At 48.8% G+C, this 15,840-nt stretch overlaps 1 protein-coding gene across 11 annotated transcripts in view; it reads left to right on the top strand.

Annotated features, from left to right (window-relative positions):
* Nucleotides 1–15,840, top strand: part of DENND2B (DENN domain containing 2B) — a 173,904-nt gene that overhangs the window by 124,639 nt on the left and 33,425 nt on the right. For 9 of the 11 annotated variants that reach the window (XM_049713964.1, XM_049713966.1, XM_049713968.1 and 6 more), the window contains one exon: nt 13,247–14,509. In XM_049713964.1, the coding sequence (XP_049569921.1) occupies nt 13,247–14,509 (1,263 nt within the window). Of the gene's footprint in view, nt 1–1,390; nt 1,493–13,246; nt 14,510–15,840 lie in introns of all 11 variants that reach the window. The other 2 variants (XM_033404565.2, XM_049713970.1) reach the window with 2 other exon arrangements.

A 15,840-nucleotide genomic window follows, 5' to 3' on the forward strand; every position in this document is an offset into this window, starting at 1 on the left:
ACTTTGGGGCATGGAAAACTGGTGGGGACGGGCAAATGGGACCCTGTGGAACTGCCAAGATACGTATTTGCAAGGCCATATCCTTAATTTGAATAAGACTTCACCTGGTGCCACCACTAAGCTAGTTTGGGGTAAAGATCCTAGATTCCATTCCATTATTAGGTTCTTAGGAGTGTTTTGCTAGTTTATTCTCTTCCTTTTCCTTTATAGCCCATTCTTGATTTGGCAGGATATGCAGGAGGAGGAAACGTGAACCTCTCGTTTTACCACCAAAGTTTTGTTCTTTGCTATATTTTGGTCTCCTGGAGCAGGCTTCCCTTTCTCTCTGTTAGTGAGGACAAAGGGTCACGTTGCTTCACCTCCCCACAGGCTGTTCCCACTCCAGCTCGTTAGATTTGGCTGCATCCATTTCTGGGGGCGGGAGGTGAGATTCTCAAAGCTCCTCTGAATTCCAGAGGTCAGGCTTTATGATGTTGGTGTTGATGACCTGGGTGGGACCAGAAGCAGCTTAGTGACTTGCTTGCTAAGAAATGGTCATGCTGGGCTTCCCTGGTGGCACAGTGGTTAAGAATCCACCTGCCAACGCAGGGGACACGGGTTCGATCCCTGATCTGGGAAGATCCCACATGCTGCAAAGCAACTAAGCCCGTGCGCCACAATTCCTGAGCCTGTGCTCTAGAGCCCGCGAGCCACAACTACGGAAGCCCGCATGCCACAACTACTGAAGCCCGTGCACCTAGAGCCCGTGCTCCGCTACAAGAGAAGCCACCGCAATGAGAAGCCCGCACACTTCAACCAAGAGTAGCCCCTGCTCACCGCAACTAGAGAAAGCCTGCATGCAGCAACGAAAAACCCAACGCAGCCAAAAAAAAAAGAAATGGTCATGCTAATGGTTGCTAAGAAAGTGTTATGTTGAGAGCTAGTTCGGCCATCTAGATGGGGTAAACTTTGCCACTTGTTGCTCTCAGGAGATTTCACTTGTACTGTGAGACTTGGCAGGCAGCAGGGGCTGTTCTCAGAAGACTTGTCATGTCTGCTTATTTCCTCAACAGCTTCTTCACTGTGAAACTCCAGCATCTGGATCATTGTGACTTGCAAATATAGGCTGTCTGTATTGTGTTTTGGAAACCTTACCTCTGGATGTATGTGTGGGAAACTTGGGTGCCTGTAAAAGTGTAGACTTCTTGGGGTCAAGGACTTTGACTGCTTTCTGTTTCCTCTGAGCCTGGAACTGTGCCTGGTACCTAGAAGACTAACTAACTGTTGGTTGACCAGTTGTCTAGATGGCTGGGCGATCAGCCTCTTAGAGCATAGGCTACTTGTACTATTTGACTCTTTATAGTATCTTCCATGATAGGTCTTGTTAACTTTGGATTCCCTTTCCATTCAGTCCATAGACTCTGAGAAAGGCAGAGCTGAAGAGGAACCTTGGAGCTCATTTGGTCTCACCCACTTGTTTGACAGTTTGGCTAACAGACACAGAGAAGAGGAGGTACTCCCCAAGGATACAAAGCTAACGGGGGGAAGAACGCAAGCCTAGCTCTCCTGTTCCTTCTGTTATTTTATTGTACCTCTACATTCACCTCCCTATAAACATGACTGGGATTTCCCTGCTCAAAAACTACTGTCATCTATGATACAGTCAAACTTGGCTTGCTTTGTAAGGCTTCCATAAAAAACCCTGGTTTTTCTTTCTGTCTTAATCTTGCACTGCTCTCTAATGCAAACCTTACATTTCTGCCAGTCTGGATGCAGATGTTGCTTCCCTCCCAGTCCTTTTCTTGACCACTCAGCTAGGAAGGATTCCCCTCCCCTCTCTGTATTCACTCTTAGAGCCCTTGGTTTAGAGCCTCCACATGGCACTTGTAGTACCTCACAAGGTGGATAAGTGGATTTTTCCCTGTGAGATTGCTATGGGACACTGGTTGTTAAGAGTCTTAGAGGCCTTATTATTTACAGAGGATCTTCAGGGCTCACCCTTAAGGTCCTTAGAAGGCCTTTTGTCTGTCTGTGTGTAAGAGTCTGTGAGGCAGTACTTTAAATCTTCCTTAGGTCTTGGCAAAGGATCTTTCAGTCCCACTCTAGATTTTTTTTAAAAGATTTATTGAGGGATAATTAAAGTACCATAAATGCAATTTAAAGTTTTCAGTTTGAAACTAACACACCATTGTAAAGCAGTTATACTCCAATAAAGATGTTAAAACAAAACAAAACAAAAAACCAAAAGAATAAAGTTTTCAATTTGATGAGTTCATATACACACATACACACACCCACGGAGTGTAACTGTCATCACAATCACAATGGAAGCCGTTTGTTTTTTTTTTTCGGTACGCGGGCCTCTCGCTGTTGCGACTTCTCCCGTTGCGGAGCACACGCTCCGGACACGCAGGCTCAGCGGCCATGGCTCACGGGCCCAGCCGCTCCGTGGCATGTGGGATCTTCCTGGACCGGGGCACGAACCCGTGTCCCCTGCATCGGCAGGCGAACTCTCAACCACTGCGCCACCAGGGAAGCCCTGGAAACCATTTTTTAATTTGAGAATTTTTTCTTGTCTAGAGAGACAGAGACTGAAACAAGTTTTATTTTCTAACTCAGAAAGCCCTTTCTCATTTATGTTTCCTTTAAATTTTGTTTGAAAACGGTTCCCTGTTTGGCTCATCTCTTTTTCCTTTCACTAGAGACAGCGAGGAGTCAGAGGGCACCTTTGGCACTCTGCCTGGAAATGTCTTTGGCTAGTTCATCTAATATATTAGATATACTTCCTATTTTCCATGTTACCACAGGTGACAGAGTTGCCAAACTTTTCAACATTATGAAAGGGTCCCCTTTCCTCTAGCTTCTAACGTTTTCCTTATTTTTGCCTTAAGCACCCCCAACAACCATTACCCAGTCCCACGGTCAATGTTTTAGGATTTTGTGTCAATAGCATTCCACTTCTAGGTACCCAAATCTGTGTCAGGTATCTACCGTTATAAAACTACCCCAAATTTTATAGTGTGAAACAACCATTTGATTCTGCTCACAGACTCTGTAGTTTAGGATTTCAGACAGGGACCACAGGGGTGGCTGCTCCCTGCTCATGATGTCTGGGACCTCAGCTGGAAAGACTTCAAGGCTTAGGGTGACTCAGTGGCTAGGGGCTGGTGTTTCCTGGAGGCGTCTTACCTCACATGTCTGGGGGTTGATGCTGGCTGTTGCTGGGACCCCAGCTGAGACTGTCCATCAGAACACCTACCCTCTCCACATGCCCTGGGCTCTCTCACAGCCTGAGAGACAGGAAGTAGAAGCTGTTGGTTTCCTGAGGCCTGGGCCTGAAAAGTAGCACGGATTCAGTTCTACCATATTCTGTTGGTCAAGCAATCACAGAGCCCAGATTCAAGAGAAGTGGTCATGTTGACAGCAGGCATGTCAAAGAATTTGGGGACCATGTTTTGAAACCATCACAAATGTCTTTAGCATGGTTTCCTGCAGCTACCTTTCTCTCCCTCTTGGCTTTGCGTAGCGCCTGGTTCTGCTTTATACAGCAGTTCCATTTTTGCTGGACCTAGGGCATTGGGGACGTTCCCATAAGGCGTCATTTTTTTACCTGTCTCAGAGAAGGCGTCTGTCTTATAAATGCTCTCTTTATGTTCATTGCCATTACTTCCTAGAGGACTTGGGGTTCCTTCCCAGAGAAGAGCTCACCAATTCTCCTTGTGCTTCCCTAGAAATCAGCTAGATGACAGGCAGGTAGATGTGCTTTCTGGAAGTGACAAGGTGACTCAGTTTCTGCTCTGACCCTAGCTACTGTTCTACTTACCCTGACAGGCTGTGATTGACTTTGAGTCTCTGTAGGTAGTGGTCCAGATGTAGCCCCACTTGGAGGATGAGGCTGTCCTGGACCCTACTGAGGGCTTCCAGCCATTTGGGAGCAAGACGGTCAAGTTGTGAGTGTCACCCTCTTTTTGACTTTTTGACTTTTGTCCCAGAGTGGGGTGTCCGTTACTGAACTGAGCCCCTGCTCTGGCCTGGGGAACAAACTTCTGGACTTGCTGATAGGACTCAGGCAGACTTCCTCCCTTTTCTCCTTCTGGGTGCCTCAGAATATGGCCTTGGGGGAGTGCAGTGAGCATGCCATCTCCAGACTTGGGGCGGTCACATAGTGATGGGAGGATGCTGCTGCCCACTGAGCCACCAGGACCCGCTTTAGTTGAGCAGCCCTGGGATGGTGGTTGGCCAACTCCCAGGCAGTTTCATTTGGAAGCAGGTTAGACACCGACTCAGTAGGGACTAGGCATGTTGGAAGCTGGGCCCTGTGTAACCTTAATCTGTGGACAGGCTCACTTCATGGAGCCCACAGCCCATCTTGGTGCCTCTGGGGCTGTTTCCTGGACTCCCAGGAGCCTTCTCCAACTGGCCCCAATTTGGTTTGCTTCCTGATACTGACACTTCAGGAGCTCTGTGGCCAGAGCATGCTGAGCTCAGAACTGTCTTGTCATCAAGGACTAAAGACAGCCTTCCCTCCCAAAAGGTCCCTAGGTGACCTTGACAAAATATGGGGTGTCCCTTGGCATGCATGCTTCCTGCTGTGTTACTGGAGGATGGCCCAGGTCACTAACCCAAGGGTTAGGTTGTATTCTTGTGAAACAGTACTGGAGGGAAGGGCACGTATTTTGCACTTTAACTCTCACTTTCTGTCTGTACATGCGCACGGGCATGAGCACACACACGTTGCCCTCTCTTTAGGTTTGTTTCTCATTCTACCTTAGTTCATGGCCTTTCTGTCCTACTCACTTGTCTTATACGTTTGTGTGTGTGCGTGTGTGTGTGTGTGTGTGTTCGTGTGTGTGTGTGTGTGTGCTTATGCTCCTCTGTTAAATTTCCTTTGCATTCTCCCCCGCCCCCTTTCTCTCTTTCTCCTTCTATCTGTTTATCTTACTCCCTCTCTTGTAAATGTTGGATTTGGCCAGTCCTGTGCTGCAGCGTTGGCATCCACGCCTTTGCTGAGGAGCAGAGCTGGCTGCCTGCTGACAAGGTGGTGGCACAAGGGCCCAGTCTCACAGTGTCTGCCTCCCCAGGGGCAAGCTCTGAGATTTTAGAATAAAGAGCAGTAAAGAGGTGATAAGAGCAGCATATTAAGTGTCTTAGCTGCTGTGTATTTACTTTTCTTTTATATTTCTCCTGTCTTCACGGAACTTTTAACGGTGTTCAAACATTTTTAAAATTTACATCATTTTAGTCACACAGCTAGTATGTGAGGATACTCAGAGCAAGTGTTTTCCTCCTGTTTTGTAGATAAAGAACCTGAGGGAACTTCCCTGGCGGTCCAGTCGTTAAGACTCCATGTTTCCAAGGCAGGGGGCACGGGTTTGATCCCTGGTCGGGGAACTAAGATCCCACAAGCCACGTGGTGTGGTAAAAAATAAATGCATACATACATACATACATACATACATACATACATATGTACATACATACGTACATACATGTATTTAACCATTCTTTAAAAAAAAAAAAAAAAAGAACCTGAGGCTCAGAGAATTCAGGTGACTTTGCTTATGAACCCATCCAGGAAGTGATGGAACCAGGACCAGAGCAGAACCCAGGTCTCTAGACTCTTGGTCTAGGGTACGATTTTTGCCTTATGGGAGAGGGCTTTAGGGACTGACAGCCATGCTGGGCTGCACTAAGTGCTTTATGTACCTTTCTGTGTTGTTCTTCAGGTCATATGGCACAAAGAGAGAGGCAATGAAGTCTGTAAACAGTGCCCTGAGGAGTAATAAGGAGACCTCGGTTTTAATCATTTATTTTTGTATTCATTCATTTAGTCGCTCAGCACAAATACATTAATTCCTACTAAATTCTAGATGCAGTACAAAGAGCAGGTTATATCAAGATTAATAAGACCCTGTCACCACCTTCAAGTACTTCACTCATAGTCTAGTAAGGGAGGCAGGTGAGGAAAAATAGAGTCCAGTAAAGTGTTACAAGTACCATAGTAGACATTTTTCCAGGCACAGTGGAGGCATCAAAAATCAGACATCTCCACCCGGGTGAGGGGGTAGGGTGAAGAGAGATCCCATAGAGGAGTTACAGAGACATGTAAGTGGACACAAGGCAGCACTGCAGGCAAAGGGAATATTGAATGCATGAAGGCCTAAAGTTGTGAAAAGCAAGGAGTTTGATGTGACTAAGAGTGGGATGCAGATTTGTTTGGAGGAAAAGACAGTATGAAATGATAAAGGAAAAATAGGGACCACATCATGGGGGCCTTGTGATCCATTCCAATGAATTTGCATTTCATTCTGTATATAGTGGGGAGTTTGAAGCATGATGAGTTTTGTATTTTTGAAAGATGTCAGGAGACGAGAGGATGGACTTGGAACTGGGTTAAGACGGAAGACAGAGAGAGAAGTTGAGAGCTTGTGTGAATGGTCCCGGTAGATAATATCTGAATCAAGGCAGCAGCAGTAGCAGTGGGAATGGCACAGGAGGGACAGATCTGAGAGATATGAAGGACGTAGAATTGATAGGACTTAGGCATTGAGGGATCATTGAGGTTGGGGAGGAAGCTGGATCCAGATGCTTGAAGGACAGGAAGAAAGAACATCTCTGGATCTTTTCTTCCCTCTGTGGAATGAATTGGAAATATATGCAGGAGTCAAAGCCGGAGTGAAGGAAGCATAAAGCAACATAGGAATGAGATCATGTGAGAAAACACTCAGCCTGGGTACATGAGAATGAGAGCAAATGGGGTTCTTCAGTCTACGGCGCCCCTTGTAGATGGGCATTGGGTCCCCAGCCCTTCACTGCCTGCTCACTTTGCTCACTGCCTGCACTTATACTCTTGTCCTGCATTAACGGCTTTTCCCCTCTCTACTGGATTATTCCAGTCATCATTTAAGCATGCTCTAATAAGTCTGAGCTCAAACCCACCAACAAAACGCTCTGTACCCCACATTCCCCTCGAACTGCCACCTCGTTGCCTTGTTCCCCCTTTAGGGAAACCCTTTGAAAGAGCTGTCTGAGCTCTTTATCTCCACTTTCTCTCTTCCATTTCTTGAATTCCTTCCAGTCAGCCTTCCCTCCCTACCTTGCCACCAGAACCTCTCTTCTCAACGTCACAGTGACTACCTAAATCGAGGGATCACTCTGCAGTCTTCCCCTTGCTCAGTTGTTAGCAGATCTGGCTCACCTGATCACTCCCTATTTCTCGAAGGTCTCAGGATATCCCTCCTCGTGGTTTCCTTCCTTCCTCACTACGTGCTCTTCCAGTCAGTTTCCTTTGCTAGTTGTTCCTCCTCTACATAAGCCGGAAATGCTGGAGTGCCCCAGGGTTCAACCCTTGGACTTCTCTAGATAGGCTGACTCCCTTGATGGTTCATCTAGCCATATAGTTTTACATAGTATCTATATACTACTGATGAATCCGAAATGGAAAGCTTTCTACCAGGTGCTCAGGCCAGAAGCTGTGATTCATCCTTGACTTCCCTTTGTCTCTCATACCTCTCATCCACTTCGTCTGCAACTCTGACTGGCACAGCCCTCAAGATAGATGTTGATAGATCTGCCGTTCTAATCCAAGCGCTTGTAACCTCTTGCCTGGATTGTTACAGTAGCCTTTAAGTAATCTTCTTGTGGCCACCCCTGCATTCATGCACACTTCATTCTCTCATATGGAGTCAGAGCATGTCATTCTTCTGCTCGTATCCCTTCAAGAGCTTCCTTTCTCTCTCAGAGTAAAAGCCCAAGCCTCGTTGTTGGTCCATGGGATTCTCTGGTGCTTCTGACTGATCTCCAGCCCACTCCACCTCTTCTTACTCCACGCTGGCCATGCTGGCCCCTTTGTTGCCCCCAGAGTACAGTAAGTTTGCAGTTGCCTCGAGCCTCTGCCCTACTGCTGCTCTTGTCTGGAACATTCCCGCTGCCCCCCCTCCCCCGCCCTGGATATACACATTGCTTACTTCCTCAAGGTTCTGTTCCCATGTTCCCTGGCAGAGGGGTCTCCCCTGATCTGCTTCACTGTTAAGCTCTACCCCTTTACCCTGCTTTATTCTTCTTCACTGGCCCCACAACCATCTCACAGGGTTGGTTTCTTTATTGTCTGTTCACTCGAGACAACTAAAGCCATACCGTCTCCCTCCATCAGAATGTAACCTGTAGAGGGACTTCCCTGGTGGCGCAGTGGTTAAGAATCCGCCTGCCATTGCAGGGGACATGGATTCAATCCCTGGCCTGGGAAGATCCCACATGCTGCGAAGCAACTAAGCCTGTGTGCCACAACTACTGAGCCTGTGCTCTAGAGCCCACACGTCACAACTACTGAGCCTGCGTGCTGCAACTACTGAAGCCCACGCATGCGCCTAGAGCCCGTGCTCCACAACAAGAGAAGCCACCGTAATGAGAAGCCCACGCACTGCAACAAAGAGTAGCCCCTGCTTTCCACAACTAGAGAAAGCCTGCGTGCAGCAATGAAGACCCAACGCAGCCAATAAATAAATAAATAATAATAAATTAAAAAAAAAAAAAGAATGTAACCTGTAGAGAGAGACTGTCTATTTTTAGTCTCTGCCAGTCCTTAATGCCTAAAATAGTACCTGGTATATAGTTGGTGCTCAGTAAATACTGGTTGAATGGAGAACCAAGGTGTGTCTTAAGCCTGGTACAGTTAGCACACTGTGGCCTGGGGAGTAGGTGGCTTCCTTTGTTCCCTTGTTCAGGGTTCAGGGAAGGGTGGCAAGGAGCTGTCCAAGAGCCCTGAAGAAGTGAAGCTGGAGACGGTCAGTGGCAGAATGGGAGACCAGACCCAAAAGAAGGCTTTGCTCAGGTGCTTGGCTTCCTAAGGCAGCCCGGGTCCCAGCACTGTCATTCTCTTGGCCGTAGCCTTTCCTTGTCCAACAGGGGGAGAATTGCTTTCACTTCCAACCTCAGTTTGAGGAACCGGGAAACAACTAGAGAGTGAAACTGAAGCCCAAGAGCGAGCACCCTCTCCCATCCATGCCAAGGACGTGCCACCTGTTGTGTAAACTCACTGTCACAAGGACACACGCATCCTGACTGCTAGCCCCCAGTGTGTTCCTCCTTAAGCCTCCCTGTTCTCTAGGTAACAGATTCTCCTGAGCCCTCCCTCAACCTGGGAGCAAGGACTGATGGAAGCTGACTCTTGGGATTGCAGGACTAGCTTCATTTCTAGGGAGTGTTCAGGGGAGACTCCCAAAAGAGTGCCAGAGCCTCTAGTAGGGTGAGAGAGAGCCGGCGAGAGGGATGCAGTCCAAACATTCAGACCTTGGCAGCTGGTCTGTAGGGAAGTGGAGGAAGAGAGAGGCACGGGGTTGGAAGGCCCAGGGCCCTGGTCCTGCACTGGGGTGGGGAGGGCCAGTTACACACAGTGCCTCTCCCACAACATCATTTTACTATTGCATTGTAGCAAACCACCCTAAGACTTAGTGGGCTAGAACAATCTATGATTTCTCGTGTTTCTGTGCGTTCACTGAGAAGTTCCTCTACTGGCTTCCCCTGGGCTCGCTCATGTAACTGGTTCAGTTGGGTCCAAGATGACCTCACCATGTGTCAGGCCCATGTGGTGGCTGGCTGTCGGCTGAGGGACTGCAGTGATGCTGCGCATGGCCTCTCTTCCTCTGAAACACTAGACTGGCTTTCTTACGTGACAGTCTCAGGGCAGCGTTCCAAGCGCGTGAAGCGGAAACTGCAAGGCTTCTTGAGGCCTCAAGTTTGGAACTGAGACAACTTATTTTCCACCATATTCTATTCATCAAAGCAAATCACAAGGTCAGCCTAGATTCAAGGGGCAGAAGAATAGACTCAACCTTTTGATAGCATGAGCTGCAAAGAATTTATGGCCATATTTAATTTACTCCTTTCCCCTCGCACCCCAAATGTTTAGAATCCAAGGATAGAGGTAAACTGTTTTAAAAAGTTTGCCAAGTGATTATTCTGATTAGGCAGCTCCTTGTTAATATTAGTAATTATTAAGCTAAGATTGAGTACTAGTGTGAGCCGCTGAGCGCAACACTTGATGCGTATTGTCTCTATTCCTTACAACAATCCTCTGAGATATGTGTCCTTTTAACCTCCATTTTACAGATAAGGAAACTGAGGCTTAGAGAAAGTTATTTGCTCAAAGTCATGTAACTTGTTAGTGGCTGTGCTGGAACTTAAACCCAGCAACTGTGATGTTCTTACCCTCTACTGAGAACAACTGGCCTAGATAACCTGGTGAAAAACTTACTACTAATAATTAACAGTAATAATGAGTTACAATGTATGACATCGTTTCATATCCATAGTCACATGTGCCCGTTATGACAACCCTGTGATACAGTTGGAACAATTCTGAGGAATTGAAACTGGCAGCTCAAAGGGAGTGTGTGGCTTTGCCCACGGTCACATTCCTGATAACAGGTAGCATCAGAAACATGTAGAGAGATGCCTTGAGTTCTACCCTCAGGTGAGCATCTGGAGCCCCATGAGGGCAGGGCCTTAATCTATGATCGTGGAGTGAGCAAACATTGCCTTCTCTGTGATGAACCAGTGGATGCCTGGGCTCCAGGTCAGCATAGGCAGGCCTGCTTTTCACCCCGAGTTGCTGGAGCACATTGGGCCTGGCCTGTGTGGGGTGGCTGGGCGAGGAGCGCTTGCAGCTCTGGGCCTCAGATCAGCAAAGATCCGAAGACCAGGACCTTTAAAGGAAAGGACCAGTCTCTTCTCTGTTTTATCCTTCACGAGAGGAGAAAAACTAAACCTCGGTTAAAGCGGACTAGGCATTGAGAGAATGTCTTAACTTGTGGGAATTTCTCCATGTTTGAAATACTGAGGGAAGTTACAGAATTATCCTTTCTGAAATCATTGGAAGCATGCTGGAATCAAACAGACCAGAGGTTCTCACTGTTTTTCTGTCCCCCTATGGGAGCCACCCCCCGCCCCTCCACCCCACCATAGGTGGCTTCATGGACCGGTGAATTCTCACCTTGAGGGTTAAAGAGATACATCGCTAGGGGAGCATTTATCACAATGTCTGGAGAAATGAGGCATATGTAGTTTGAAAAGGCTTCCTAAAAGATTCTGCATCTCATTGGGTACTGGCCATCACCGACTAGAATTCAAGCTTCATGAGGACATGAATTTTTGTCTCTTGTTTATTCTTGTATCTAGCATGTAGAACAGGGCCTGGCACATAGTAGGTGCTCACTAAGTATTTATTAAATGAATAAACACATGATAAGGTCATCCTCTATAAAAGGCATCTTCTCCCGCCTCCAACTGAGAATAACTGAAACGTAGAGTCCTTTGTGTAGCCCAGACACTTGTTGGCTTGCAGGGCTGGACTGATGACCTTTTGCATCCATGGTTCTGTGGAAAAAGTGAGGGGCCTGGGCTTTTCTCGACTGTGAGTAGGTTGGGCTCTCCCCAGGCTCAAGCTTGGCTCGTTGCCCTACCACTGCCTACCCTAGGGAGTACCGAGGCTTACTCTTTTCACACCTCCTTGCCGAGCAGAGTGTCTTTGGTCATCGGCTTGGCTGGGCACCGAATTTCTCTCATCTGTGCCCATGTACACGTGGGAGGGCTCTTGTTTGACTTGCCCTTTTAAAAACAACTTAAGCATGTTGAGGTTTCCTGTTGATCGGGGGCAGCCAGAGGCTATGACCCAACAGGGAATTGCTGGCCAATCCCTGACTCACCCGAGCTGCAGTTTTCTGTGTGTGATGGAGCAGTGACTGCAGCCTGGCTCAGGGGCAGCTGGCTGCGTTCCGTGGATGGCGTGGCGCTCTGGAGCCTGCGAGGCTGACCGCTTGGCTTTGAGGGCCACAGAATTAGGGTCAGGCAGGCCTTGGTAGCATGCAGTGTTGGCAGAGCCCTGCTGTCTTTGAACTAAAACGGTTTGGGAAAAATTCTGAAAGTTGACAGTGATGACCCTAGTAGACAACTAGAAAAGTGTGCTGAAGAGGACATATGCCCATGGTTCTCTTCGGTAAGCTCACCTTTACCTTTTCTTGTCTTTATTTGTTCATCATTTACTGAGCACCTTCTAGACACTGAATATGTGTCCCTCTACCTGGAAGAAATCGTGGTCTAGTAGCGAAGACTAAAAGGTTCCCTGATACTTACAAACGCTACATTGGAGACAGGGCTGTGCTCAGTGCTGTAGGGATTTCTGCTGACCTATGTCTGGGGGCCAGGCAGTTCACAAAGATGACAGAGGCCACTGCTTCCTCTTCAGAGCAGCAATATAGTGTAGTCCTGGCTTCACCACGTACCAGCTAGAGACCTTGAATGAGATATTTAATCTTTGTATGCCTCAGTGTTTTTCATTTGCAAAATGAAGATAATAATAAAGTATAATAATATGACAGAGTTTTTGTGAAGATTCAGTGAGTAAATATAGGTAAAAACATTGATTTAGAACTGTTCCCGATAGTTGCTAAGACCAGGGTGTTGATTTGGAGCTGGGGAATGGCTGATGCTTGTTTGATGTGATGCCACTGCTAGAGGCTAGAGCTGCGAAGGAGCTGGTCTCCCCTCCCTGTTAGCCTTCTCATTGAGAGCGTGGAAAGGATTCTTTCTTCAAGGGCCCTCCTGATCCTTTTGAGACCTTCAAGAATCTGAGTTCTGATCAAGACCCGAGCTGAGGTGCGGTATCTCGCGTCTAGTAGCAGAAGCCTCGGGGGAGATGGGGCTTGTCAAGGAGATAGATCAAAGGGCTTGAGTGCATATTTGGGGCCCCTCTGGGAAGTGGCATGCTGGAGATGCTTTGTAACAGTTCATGAGAGTTGATCATTAGTGTTTCTTCCCAAGTCCACATCCAATGAGGTCACATTGCTGGTTTGAAATCAGCCATAGTAGGAATATTTATGCTGTGGAAGTTGGCAGATGCTACATATCTATGCTTTCTCGCCCAAGGAGCCGATTGTTAAACATTTAGCAGCACACCACTGATCTTACTGTTCTCTGATTGGCAGATGTGGACTTTGGGGATACCCTGGCCTGTCGTAGAACTGGCTTCTGTTGCAGACAGTACTCAGGGTCTCTAGGGATGAATTGGGCAGAGAGGACCATTGAGTTTAGCCTGCTGTGGATAAGGAGCTGTTTCTTTCCTTGAGGACAGCCTTGGAAGGTCCGTTACTTGCATACAGTACTTTGAGCTTGCGAGTCCTATAGGAAAGGGATGCTGAGCTCTTTAAGAATGAAACAGTGTTGTCAGGCCACTCACTGCCATTTCTCTTCTTCTTTTTTTTTTTCCTCTTAGGTCTCAGTCAGTCTCTCCACCTCCAGTTCTCTCCCCACCGAGGAGTCCCATCTACCCGCTCAGTGACAGTGAAACGTCAGCCTGCAGGTACCCAAGCCGCTGCAGTTCCCGGCTGCTCCTCAAGGACTGGCATCCCCGTGATCCTTCACCCCAAAATCCTCAAGCCCCCTCCCCAGACACTTCACCACCCATCTGTCCCCTCAAGGCCACCAGCTTCGGTTATTTGGACAGAAGCCCTTCAGTGTGCAAGATAGAGGAGCAGAAGGAGAATGTCCAGGGGGCAGCCCAGGATGTAGAGGGAATAGCTGCTTGCCTCCCCCTCGCCCAGAGCACTCCGTCCCTGGGGTCAGCAGCAGGCCCACGGAGCATCTTTCTGAACCGCACCGGCCCCCGTGCCCACAGCCTGGGCATCCGGGAGAAGATTTCAGCATGGGAGGGTCGCCGAGAGGCTTCGCCCAGGATGAGCGTTTGTGGAGAGAAGCGGGAGGGCTCTGGGGGCGAGTGGGTGGCCAGTGAGGGCTGCCCCAGTGTGGGCTGTCCCAGTGTGGTGCCGTCCCCCTGCAGCTCAGAAAAGACCTTCGACTTCAAGGGCCTCCGGAGGATGAGCAGGACCTTCTCCGAGTGTTCCTACCCTGAGACCGAGGAGGAGGGAGAGGCACTCCCCGTCCGGGACTCTTTCTACCGTCTGGAGAAACGGCCAGGCCGGAGTGAGCCCAGTGCCTTCCTCAGGGGTCACGGCAGCAGGAAGGAGAGCTCAGCGGTGCTGAGTCGGATCCAGAAAATTGAACAGGCCCTGAAGGAGCAGCCGGGTGGGGGGCTTCCCCAGCTCCCCAGCAGCTGCTACAGTGTAGACCGAGGGAGAAGGAAGACTGAGATCTTGGGCACCTTGGAGGAACCGACAGGGAGCGCGAGTGTGAGCGCTGGCAGCCGGGCAGGAGGAGTGGCTGGAGTTGGGGGGGAGGCGGGCTCACCCCCGGAGAGGGAAGGTAGTGGCTCCACTAAGTCGGGGACCCCTGGAAATAATAGCCCGACCTCCCAGCTGTTGCCATCGAAGAGCTCCCCTGATCCCGCTGTGAACCCTGTCCCCAAACCCAAGCGCACCTTTGAATATGAGGCTGACAAGAACCCCAAGAGTAAGCCAAGCAATGGTCTACCTCCTTCACCCACACCTGCTGCTCCACCCCCCCTGCCCTCCACCCCAGCCCCACCCGTCACCCGGAGACCCAAGAAGGACATGCGTGGTCACCGCAAGTCCCAGAGCAGGTAACGAATGCCCCTCCGGTGACGTAGAGCTGGGCACAGCGGCTTTCTTGTCAGTGGAGGATGCAGAAGCAGACTCTAGTTGTGGGTCACAGTCAGTAGTGCTTTGTAAGTTCTGGAGCACCCAATAATGTTAGGTGAAGCATGAGCTAGGTGAGAAAGATTGATTGTTCTTCTGCTCTTGCAGGGTAAGGATACTTAAACGTGAGTGGGAGGGTGAAAGCGCTTCTTCCAAATGCTGTGTACTGAACATGCTGGCTGGGTTTGGCCTTTGGAGTAGAGCCCTGATGGAACTTCCTCTGTGGGAAGGGTAGGGCCACCTTACTTTTAGATAGAATTGGCAGTCCCTTGAGGACTAGTAAGATCTTAGCCTCGTAACTACCTGAAATGCCAGCTAGAGATTTATTTCTTTGACTGAAGCATTATCTAAATATTGCATGTTACCATTAACACAGAAGTGTTGACACATTTAACATGATTTCCTCTTTCCTGAGGGCTTCCTGGCCATACAGGAACTCTGGGCTTATATGATGAGGGGATCTTTGGATCCTGAAAGGGGAGACTGATGGAAAAAGGAGAGAGAGAACATTTCATCTGCTTCTTGGCCATGTCCAAGAAGGACCTGGTCACATTGGTTTCCTGGTCAGTCTCCTGACACGGGAGTACCCGGGCCACCTCCACAATTATAGTGACTTGGGAGCTGGAGCAGCTGGAGTTGGTGCAAGATGACAGGCATCTTGTTCTCTGAACTGGAGTAGGCTGGGAGCCAGCTTCCTTTGGAAGGCCTGTCCTCCTGCCCCTCACTGCCTTTCTCTTCTAACCCAGAGTCAGGTGGGCATTCAGGTTTGTTTGGCTTCTGGGGATTCTTCAATCTGACCCCATACTTCAGGCTTCCATCCAGCATATCCCATCTCATGTAGAAACTTTCCTGCCATGTGCAGAGAGGAAGACATCACAAAGGTTCAGACTCATGAGCCAGAAGAGCCCTTGGCTAAAGGTAATCCCACGTTTTGGCCCACCTCAGCATGCTCACGGACTCTTTATGTCAAGCCTGCCAAGAATGTTTGCTTTGTCTTTAGTCATCCGTTTCTAGAAATACCTGTCTAGAGCGTGCTGTGCACCAAGGCTTTGTGCTGGTCAAGGGGACACAGGGGCACATAAGACGTGGCTCTTCCATTCAAGGAGTTGGTGATCTGGTGCAGGAGATGTATAAATAAATCATAGATGCTGTGCTGCGTGCCCTGATCCACGTCTGGGTGGGATGCTGCAGAAACCCAGAGGAAGAGGCATCTGAGTGGGGAGTGGGGGAAGCCTCTTCAGAGAGGGAGTTGCTG

The sequence above is a fragment of the Orcinus orca genome, chromosome 8 (genome assembly GCF_937001465.1).
Source record: "Orcinus orca chromosome 8, mOrcOrc1.1, whole genome shotgun sequence".
Classification (NCBI taxonomy): Eukaryota; Metazoa; Chordata; class Mammalia; order Artiodactyla; family Delphinidae; genus Orcinus; species Orcinus orca.